Raw genomic sequence first — 11,213 nt, 5'->3', positions numbered from 1 at the left:
GCTGCTGATTTTCTTTGCAATGATTTTGTGTCAATCCAATGAGCTGTTACACCCAAAAAAGATATTTATAAGTTAAATTAATCAAGTACATTTAAAAATATAGGCACTACCTTCTAAATCCACTCCAGCAATCAGCTGCGGTACACACATAAGATACTCCAGAAAGCATTTCTATAATATTATCCATCAATTTATCATAACGCAAACCAGTAGCGTACGCAGGAATTTGGTCTGGGGGAGGGGGATAATAAATTTTTTTAAGAAATATTATTGTTTTTTAAAAATATCAAGCATAAATTTATCAGGACTAATAACTATTTCTAATACAAAATTTTAAATTAATGTGAATTATAAAAAAATTATATGTAAAGAATCACTTAAATGACCCAAAATAGAAATTTGAATTTTTTGAGCTTTAAAATTTAAAAGTATAAAAAATTTAAATGTTAGAAATATAAATTAATACACAAAAAGCTTAGGGAATAATTGTATTTTGTATGTTATATATTTACAATGTAAAATCCAATCTTCGTTGGGATTGAGCTAATTTTTCAATTATCTCATCCTTGCTTGTTGTCAAATGCCTATGAATATTCAAAAGATCCAAACCTTTCAATCTACTTTCAAAAGTTGTATTTCTTGGTATGTTTTTCAGAGACCTGCAGGCCTGGCCCCGGGCTGAACAGTATGGCCGGGCCCGAAATTTTTAAAAATAAACACCCGGGCTGAGCCTAAATTTTTTAAAAAAAACATCTAGGCCGGGTTGAATTTTTTTTTTAACAGTCTATACTTGAAATCGTTATTATTAGCTATAAAAATCAAAAATAAATATAATTTATTTTTAAAAAATCCGGGTCGGGCCTGAAAATTTTATTTTAAAAAAGGCCGGGCCGGGCCAGAAAATTGAGCTTAGCCGTAAAAATCTTTAAAACAATCCGGGCCATGTCCTGCAAATAGTACCTCTGCAGGGCTCTATTATTCTTCTTAAAAAAGAGAATGTTCTCTCATTAGTTTACTATTCGGAAGAGTTGCTAATATATATAAACCCATTTAATACATTGGGAATATAATCTAAAATGTGTTTGAAATAATGCAGAGCATCCATAGCATTTTTTGGGACTGTATCAACCATAGTTAATCTTATAAACATAGTTATTCAGCTAATAAAGCATCATAATATACTTTAACATCTTCATGATAAAAATCCAACAAATATTTTTTTTTCTATCACCATCTGAAAAAGGTTGGGAAGGCTTTTATGAAAATAATATTTGCAGATTGGTAAGTGCTGCATAATGAATTAAAAACCATTCATTTATTTGGTTTATAAATGTATTTGTATCTAAGATATACCCTTCTACTGATCCTATATTAATGTTTTAACTATGAGCTTGCCTTGCTGCAAGTCGAGTGAGACAAATATTAAACACGTATAGCTCTGCTTTTGACTTAACAATAACATATAAAATATGAAATTCTTCATAAACATTAGCCCTAATTTCCTTGAGTTCTAATAAAATGCTCTTCGCTATTCTCATCTTCTTAATCAAGTCATCATATTTTTGAAAAGTAATACATAAAATAGTTGTACATTAATGAGAAAAAAAATTTGGAATAAGCATTGAATCCAATAATTTTCTTGCTTCTAAGGAAAATTTCTTTCAGGTTATTGTGATATGTCAGTAATAGCAAATAATCGGCTCTTCTAACTCCATAAAAGCTGTTACTGCTTGATGGCGGTGACTCTATCTCGTAGGACAAGGTTGCAATTTCTTTCTCCCTGATGGACAATTTCAGAATAATTATTATTTGACTAGAAATTTCCTAATGGTAGATAAATATTAGGGGAGACCGGGGTAAAACGATAGGCATTTTGCATATTTACCATAAAAATATTTTAAACAAGAGTCAAACACAACAAATTATAAATCAATGTGTAGCCCCATCTCTCTTCTACAAGATAAAAAAAAGTGTAGCCCTCTACCTATAATATTTTAGGAGCTATGATTAGTTATGTAAAACTACTCATTTTCGGATAAGCACTAGGGTAAAGTGGTTAAAATAATATTTGACACATATTTATTGTTTTATTTAACAAATATTACAAATTTAAGATTTATTTATGATTTTTATTTAAAAACTAATCGATACAATAAGGACATGTAAAATAATTATCATAATTAGCACATTTAGAATGTGCCCATTCAAGGCACATTGTACATTTTAGCCATTCATCGCCCTCGCGACTATTTTTATAGTTTTTATTACAAATAACACATAAACAATTATTTTTTGATATCTTTTTTTTTCTCTGAATTAATAATTTTTTTTTATAAGGTGTAGATGTTAATATTTCTGAATTCTTTTTTTTAGATATTTTATCCGATGAAATATTGAATAATTTTGGAATAGGTATTATAGATGAAGGATTGAATACTTAATTATAATTTTTTGAGCATGATGGTAACATATCATGATAAGGTTCATCAATATCATCTGGAACATTTTCGTTCAATAATATAGATAAATCACTATCATTATTTTGAGTCACTGTAAGATTTTGAATCACTCTAATATTTTCATCATTATTTTCAAATTCAATATTTGAGTTAGCATTTGAATTATTACAGCAGATATAATCTTGTTCTGTAAATATATTTGGGTTTAAAGGAAATATGCCACATGCTAAGAATCCATTTAATATATTATTTGATGTCACTGCCCTTGGTATTTCATTTTTTAACACTCCTGGAATATCATAAATCTGAAATTGTTGCCCCACATGATTTTTAGATTGAGCATTATTAAAATTATGAAATACAATATAATTTCAATTGAGCATTTTTATTAAAGTTACCAAATTAATAATATTTAGATTGAGCATTATTAAAATTATGAAATACAATATAATTTCAATTGAGCATTTTTATTAAAGTTACCAAATTAATATTGATATTTAGATTGAGCATTATTAAAATTATGAAATACAATATAATTTCAATTGAGCATTTTTATTAAAGTTACCAAATTAATAATATTTAGATTGAGCATTATTAAAATTATGAAATACAATATAATTTCAATTGAGCATTTTTATTAAAGTTACCAAATTAATATTGATATTTAGATTGAGCATTATTAAAATTATGAAATACAATATAATTTCAATTGAGCATTTTTATTAAAGTTACCAAATTAATATTGATATTTAAATTGAGTTATTAAAATTATGAAATACAATATAATACAAACAATATAATTTAATTACTTGTTTAGGCGTTAATCCCATAAATGACCTACTTGCTTCTAATATGTAGTCACACAATCTAGATTCTTCTTCATTTGTAAATATTTGTTTATGATGATCTGAACTTTTAATACCAATTTTACATCTCCTTCTCAACGTTGTATAAGGTATGTTAAATTTTTTAGCAGACAAATTTAATGAAGTATTATTTGTTATTTTATATTTTATGGCTTCATTTATTATATTTACATCTCTCTGTATATGGTTTTTCTTTTATAATTTCTCATTATTTGATTGATACAATAAAAATTATAATAAATGAATTAATGAAAAATTAATGTGAATAATTTTATATTTTAACCGTTTTACCCATAACAGCTTTACCCCTAGGTGACATATATTATAAATATCGTTATTGCGTGACTTCTAATATAGCTAAAGATGTCAGATAAATTTTATTTTATAGCTAATACATTAAGGAACATGTGTGCCAAATTTTGAATCCTGAGGATATGTAAATTTTACTAAAAGCAAAATATACTAGAGAATGATTTTTATATTTTTTGGGTAAAAAACAGTTTTTTGACAAAATATATAAAACCAGGTAAGTTTTTTAAAAGATGAACATAGGTAAGAAATTAGATATAAAAATACATCTTCACACCAAATTTAAGGTCTTTATACTCAATGGTTAAAAAGTTATTTGCGTTAACATTGTTACCCCGTCAATCGCTTTACCCCGGTCTCCCCTACGCCACTAAAAATTTGAAAATAATAAGATAATATTAAGCCGGAAAACTTGAAATCGAAATTAATTGATAAATTTCCATATTTATTAATTTATTTGAAAATAAAATTATTTGACTTGTAAAAAGTTGTTAAAATAACATATTTATATATTCTTATTAATTTTTACAAATTAAAATTTTTATTTACAAACGAATTAAAAAATATGGAAATGCTTTAAATAAAATCTGCACAACACTCTAAACAAAAATATTTTAGAAAAATATATTCGGCATCTGCATTTTTTGGCTTTGGGGGGGGGGGGGGATTTGTCCCCCTCCGCTGCGTACGCCAATGACGCAAACCTATCTTTGCTATTAGTGTTTGGCGGCACATTACCTTTGCTGAAGGGGAAAACGTTTTTATCATTTTGACAAAGCTAGGATTGTCTACAGTTGATAAAGGAACTAGTGTCTCAATGACATAATCAATGATTGCATTATCTCCTTCAGTTTTTTGTAGGTTCATATATTTTTTGACTAAAATTTAATATTGACTGTTTTTTCTTGGCTAATATCTTTTTTATTATAACTATTGATATGATTTTCAATTTTTGAATATTGATTAACATGTACTCTCTAAATATAAATTTATAAATTAAATTAAAATTTATTTTATAAAAATCAACTTTATTTTTAACTGATAATCTAAAACATCAAATTATTAAGGTAGATTTTTTAAATAAGAAATTGACAAATATTTAATGAGCAGTATAAATATCTTTTTAGGTACTTTTTTTTTTATTTTTGTAAATTTTTTTATTATTTTGTTTTACTTATTTTATTAATATAAAATAAAAATAAATAATTATTTTCCAAGTTTATTGATCAAAATAAAATAAGAAAAAATCAAATTAAGATTAAATAAAATATAAATTTTACCATAATAAAATGTATATTTTTAATTTGGATGTTACAATTCAATTTAAAAAAATACTTTAAATTTAGAAAAAAAATGTATAAAAAGGAGGTTGAACAAGTAATGAGAAAATTAAAATAAATATTAAAATATAAAAAAGCATCATATCTGACAACCCAAGCTCAACTAATATAATGAATTGCCCAAAAATAATTAAAACCATCTTAAAAAAATTATTACAAAATAAACAAATATTGATTTTACTTTTTAATGTTTTTTTAAATTAAAGCTTGAGATTTTAGAGAAAGATATCCTTTTGTTTTAAGTTGACTTTATCATCTGTATCATCTATAAGCTTGAAATATTTTTTATATGGTGGAAATGGAAATTCGGTTTCTTCTTCTATGATCTCTAAATCCATAATATCTAAATCTATTTTTTATTATATATCTTATCTATAAAATGAATATTAATATGACTTACAAGATTTTTCAAAAAATTTTCAATATAAAAAGGAAAAACTGATGTTTAATGTTTAAAATGATTAGATGAAAAATAAATATAAAACTCGGCTCAACATTTAGTAATGAATAAATTTAAATAAAATAAAATTTTTATTTCATTAAATTTTAATTAACAAATATTATTAATATTTAAAAAATAATATAATTTATATATTAAATTTAAAGGAGCGGTGGAGCGGCGCTCTTCCGCTCCAGCCTTAAAAGAAGCTACTCCCGCTCCCGCTCCTCATTTTTAAAAAGGAGGGGCGCTCCGAGAAAATGTAGCGGCGCTCCATGAGCGCCGCTTCTTAACAACTCTGCTATTTTATATGAGATTATATAATAACTAGTTGATAACCCGTCAAAAATGACGGGGATGAGAATTTTATTCCTTCTTTTACGATAATTCTTTTTACCCCTCCCCCTCCTCCTTCAGGCCAATTCCAACCCATTAAGACTAAGAGTGATGAATTGTCTTTTTTATTCAATGATTGATGAATAATATATTTTACCTTTATTTGATAATGGAGGAATCAGAAATTTTCCTATTTTATGAGATGTGATTTCGAAATTTATATTTTAAATTACAAAAATGAATAAAAATGAAAAAATATCTCATATTAGCATCACACTGATCACCCGTCAAGAATGACGGGGAATTATAATTTGAGATGTGATTTAGAAATTTATATTTAAAATTACAAAAATGAAACAATATCTCTTATTAGCACCCTAAATACTAACATTATTTACCAGACACTTATCACCCGTCAAGAATGACGGGGAATTATAATTTGAGATGTGATTTAGAAATTTATATTTAAAATTACAAAAATGAAACAATATCTCTTATTAGCACCCTAAATACTAACATTATTTACCAGAGCTCCTGTTAGTCAGAACTGCTGTTCACTCCCCACCGCGTGAAGGTAGGAGATGGATTTTAGGGGAGAAGAATGAAAAAAAGAAGGAAGAAATAGAAAAAAAGAGACAAAGATATTAATTATAAGAAAATATAATAAATATTTATACTTCAAGAGTTGATGATTATCGGGTTACAACACATATGCATTTGTAGCCATATAAAAAATATAATATAATAAATTTTATAATATAGAAAATTTTACCTAAAAAAGGAGATTTAAAATATTTTCAAAATTGAGAGGGATGTAAGAATTTTAAGCATTAGTCGGGTATATCACCGTATCTTGACTTTTATTTGTTAATGTTTTGCCATGGCTCGTAGTTTGCCGTAAATATCCTGAAATAAAACGTGTAAATTGAAATTATAAAGTAGAATTTACTGTTGTTGGTGAGCAAGATGGTTTAGCGATGGTAAAGAAGTTCTCTTTTCTTTGCTCAATGTGGTTTCGTTTTTGAAGATGATGTTGTCTTGCTCGTAGTTTGCCGTAAATAACCTGAAAAAAAACGTGTAAATTGAAATTATAAAATAGAATTTACTGTTGTTGGTGAGGAAGATGGTTTAGCGCTGATGAAGAAGTTCTCTTTTCTTTGCTCAATGTGGTTTCGTTTTTGAAGATGATGTTGTAATTTCCTTGCTCGTAGTTTGCCGTAAATAACCTGAAATAAAACGTGTAAATTGAAATTATAAAATAGAATTTACTGTTGTTGGTGAGGAAGATGGTTTAGCGATGGTAAAGAAGTTCTCTTTTCTTTGCTCAATGTGGTTTCGTTTTTGAAGATGATGTTTTAATTTCCTCGCTCGTAGTTTGCCGTAAATAACCTGAAAAAAAACGAGTAAATTGAAATTATAAAATAGAATTTACTGTTGTTGGTGAGGAAGATGGTTTAGCGATGGTAAAGAAGTTCTCTTTTCTTTGCTCAATGTGGTTTCGTTTTTGAAGATGATGTTGTAATTTCCTTGCTCGTAGTTTGCCGTAAATAACCTGAAAAAAACGTGTAAATTGAAATTATAAAATAGAATTTACTGTTGTTGGTGAGGAAGATGGTTTAGCGATGGTGAAGAAGTTCTCTTTTCTTTGCTCAATGTGGTTTCGTTTTTGAAGATGATGTTTCCTTGCTCGTAGTTTGCCGTAAATAACCTGAAATAAAACGTGTAAATTGATATTATAAAATAAAATTTACTGTTGTTGGTGAGGAAGATGGTTTAGCGATGGTGAAGAAGTTCTCTTTTCTTTGCTCAATGTGGTTTCGTTTTTGAAGATGATGTTGTAATTTCCTTGCTCGTAGTTTGCCGTAAATAACCTGAAAAAAAACGTGTAAATTGAAATTATAAAATAGAATTTACTGTTGTTGATGAGGAAGATGGTTTAGCGATGGTAAAGAAGTTCTCTTTTCTTTGCTCAATGTGGTTTCGTTTTTGAAGATGATGTTGTAATTTCCTTGCTCGTAGTTTGCCGTAAATAACCTGAAAAAAAACGAGTAAATTGAAATTATAAAATAGAATTTACTGTTGTTGGTGAGGAAGATGGTTTAGCGATGGTGAAGAAGTTCTCTTTTCTTTGCTCAATGTGGTTTCGTTTTTGAAGATGATGTTGTAATTTCCTTGCTAGTAGTTTGCCGTAAATAACCTGAAATAAAACGTGTAAATTGAAATTATAAAATAGAATTTACTGTTGTTGGTGAGGAAGATGGTTTAGCGATGGTGAAGAAGTTCTCTTTTCTTTGCTCAATGTGGTTTCGTTTTTGAAGATGATGTAAGTGATTTGATAGTGAATAACAAAGTTGGTGACTTTTTTAAATTTCTTACAAATTATGAATTTAATATTTCATTATATATGATATTTTGTGTGAATGTTTTATCATTTTTTAAAATTTTTCCTTGTAATTCTGATGGCAAAATCATAATTTTCATATTATTTTGAGATTTACATCTAGTAAGAGCCACATATAGTTATCCATGGGCAAAGACGGGCTCAGGAAGGAATAAGCCTACATGATCAAAAGTTTGTCCTTGACTTTTATTTATTGTAATCACAAAAGCGGGAATTATAGGAAACTGTCGTCTTTTTAAAGTAAATGGTAACTGAGAGTCACTTGGAGCTAGATCTATTCGTGGGAAAAAAACTCGATAACGCTTAGTAGTGCCTGTCAATACCTCAGCGTCGATAAAATTAATATGTAAATGTCGTATGATTAAACGGGTACCATTACAAAGTCCTTTCTTTGGGCTCAAGTTGCGTAATAGCATAACAATTGTACCAACCTTAAGTGTTAGCTTGTGAGGTGGCATACCGGATGGAGTTTGTGAATGCAAAAATTCTATTGGAAAATTCATTATATCATCCTTATTATCGCCTTCAATGGAATCTGCACTTTAATAATGTTTGATAGGGCCTGAAATTATATTAATGATATCGTTGTTGAGGGTAAGTGCAATTTTATTTTTGGTGGTTAATAATATTTTAGTAGAAAGACTATCTATATCAGCAATTTCTATAGAATTACCATACACACATTTTATTAATGAATCATTTTCAAGCAAATAAGGTGGGATTTCAACATTATTTGTAGGAAGATCAGAATTGCTGCTTGATAGCCCATCTCCAATTTTAAGTAACCAAGCATTGTAATCAACTTGCTCTGATAAAATACGCATATTATCAATCAAATGTATTATTTTAAAATGACTCCATAAATCTGAACTTTTTATACAGGACTCTATAATATCGACTTTGGAGCCTTTAGGCACTACTTATAAAGTCTGTCTAAAATCACCACCTAATAAAATAACTTTTCCGCCAAATGGGTGGGAATTTTTCATAATGTCTTTAAGTAATCGGTCAATGCATCGCAAAGCGTGTTTAGTCATCATTGTGACCTCATCAATAATAATCAATTTGCTATTTTTAATATCTAGTGCTAGCTAACTATGTAAATTCATATGGGATGTAGAAGTTTCAAAGATAGGCTAATTTAAATCCGCTATGGATGGTTCTTCCCCCCTTTAAGAGAATAGAGGATATGCCGGTGGTTGCAAAAGGCAATACAATTTGATTTTTTGCTCTTATATAACACATTAAGGTATTGTAAAGATACGTTTTACCTGAACCTCCAGGGCAATCCACGAAGAAATATCTTTCTGGAATATTTTCTAATTCAATCGCTTGTATAATTAAATCGAAAGCATATTTTTGTAATCGGTTTAATTTAGATATACGCTCGATTGAATCGGCAGCTTCAACATGGGCATCATAATGTTGTTTTGGGGGGATTTTTGTAGGTGAAGGAAGATCAAAACTTTGACAGCATAAACCATGATCAAGAAAAACGTTTTCAATGTCCATTAAAGCCATGTTTATTGCAATTACTTCTGAATATTGACGCAAATAATCTTCAATCATCATAAATCTGAACCTATTCCATAGATATGCAGGATTTTCAGGCTGACAAAAAAATGCAGATAAAGGCAAAAGTATTCCGAAGTTGTGACGGCATTTGATATATTGATCCCTCTTCTAAGCATGATTCCCACTCTTTATCATCTGATAACAAATTTCTTTTAATAGCTGCCTCTTTAAAAGTACTCATTAAAATTCCATTAATAGTTTTTAAATAATCAAAACTTGTAGCCCCGCAAACATGAAGTAATAATAATCGAAGGAAGAATCGTTCACCAGAATTAGGATGAACGGTATACATTCTCGAAATTACATTTAATCGTTTTTTTCTTAGTTTCCAATGGTAATTTGTAAACACATAATGATAAGGTATTTCCCCATAAAGATATTGTCAATATGAGCATTGAATTTTAACATTAGATATCGATTATCTGGAATAACATAACGATTATCCGTAGGTTTACCGGAAAGAATTATAATACCATCTCGCCTTTTATAATATGGATACCCATCAATATTTGGTCTTGTTTCCATTTGAAAATCCTTAGGAAATATTTTGGTACATATGCCATTTTCCATGCAAGGCGATTTGGGGTTAAATATCCCGCAAGGACCATGTATCATAAAATGAATAACAATCTGAAAAAGTTTAGGTTCGAGAATTTTATCTGGCATTTCTGCACAAACAAATTTATCTATAGCTTGAGATGTTTCAATTTTGCTATCATCGTTTAAAATAATAAGTATATGGGCATGATGCAAACCTGTTTTTTGGAATTCGATTGTATATATAAAAGCCATAGATTTACCAAATAAATTTTTTTTTATTTATATCGAACAATAATTCATTTAATTTCAATTTAAAAACCCGGGCTATTAAATCTGGTCTATCTGTAGGACTTTGCCCGGGAAATAGATTTTCCTTAATTTTACGCCAATTAGGATTGCATGTAAAAGTAATAAACAAATCAGGTTTGACAAATTTGAGCACAATGGCCATTGCATCGTGATAGCGTTCTCTCTTTGAGAACCTTGAAAAGATGATGGTAAAATTACTGCTTTACCGGGAATTATATTGTTTGACCTTGTTTTCAAGTAGTCCATTAATCCAGAATATTCATCTACTCGTAATTTTGGCTGATTTTGTCTAATAAAATTTAAATTATTCGCCTCGACCTGTAAATAGGAATCAACAATATATTGTTGTGATAATTTCCCAGCAAAAAGGATTGGGTTGAACTCATTTTCACGAATTGCTAATCTAAATATTTTAAACTGTAGTAGTGAGATATTTGCCCTTGTACGCCCTGTATCTTCACCCTTTAAATCTGGTTTCCAACCAGGGTCACCAAAAGGAAATAATAGAGGATATACCATTGGAACAAGATTAGGGCTTAATATATTTATATTTATCAGATCACTACCATCAACTCGAGGATAGACCTTGATATCCCGTTTAAATGGGGGTTCACCATCATCATTTGTAAAAATCATAGC

The 11,213-nt window shown here is 28.5% G+C and overlaps 1 protein-coding gene across 1 annotated transcript; it reads right to left on the bottom strand.

The window, feature by feature from the left end:
* Positions 1–8,269: 8,269 nt before the first annotated feature.
* LOC135928328 (ATP-dependent DNA helicase PIF1-like) lies at positions 8,270–8,653 on the bottom strand. Its single transcript, XM_065464776.1, has one exon. It carries the CDS (start codon positions 8,651–8,653, stop codon positions 8,270–8,272), a length of 384 nt encoding a protein of 127 aa, XP_065320848.1.
* Between the last annotated feature and the right edge of the window lie 2,560 nt (positions 8,654–11,213).

This window comes from Gordionus sp. m RMFG-2023, chromosome 1 (assembly GCF_954871325.1).
Source record: "Gordionus sp. m RMFG-2023 chromosome 1, tfGorSpeb1-WG-v2, whole genome shotgun sequence".
NCBI classification, from domain to species: domain Eukaryota; kingdom Metazoa; phylum Nematomorpha; class Gordioida; order Chordodea; family Parachordodidae; genus Gordionus; species Gordionus sp. m RMFG-2023.
This window is presented reverse-complemented; position numbering and strand designations above follow the sequence as displayed.

What these genes read in the sequence shown, in the direction of transcription:
- LOC135928328 (XM_065464776.1), bottom strand. Translation starts at nt 8,653, where the DNA reads ATGAATTTTCCAATAGAATTTTTGCATTCACAAACTCCATCCGGTATG.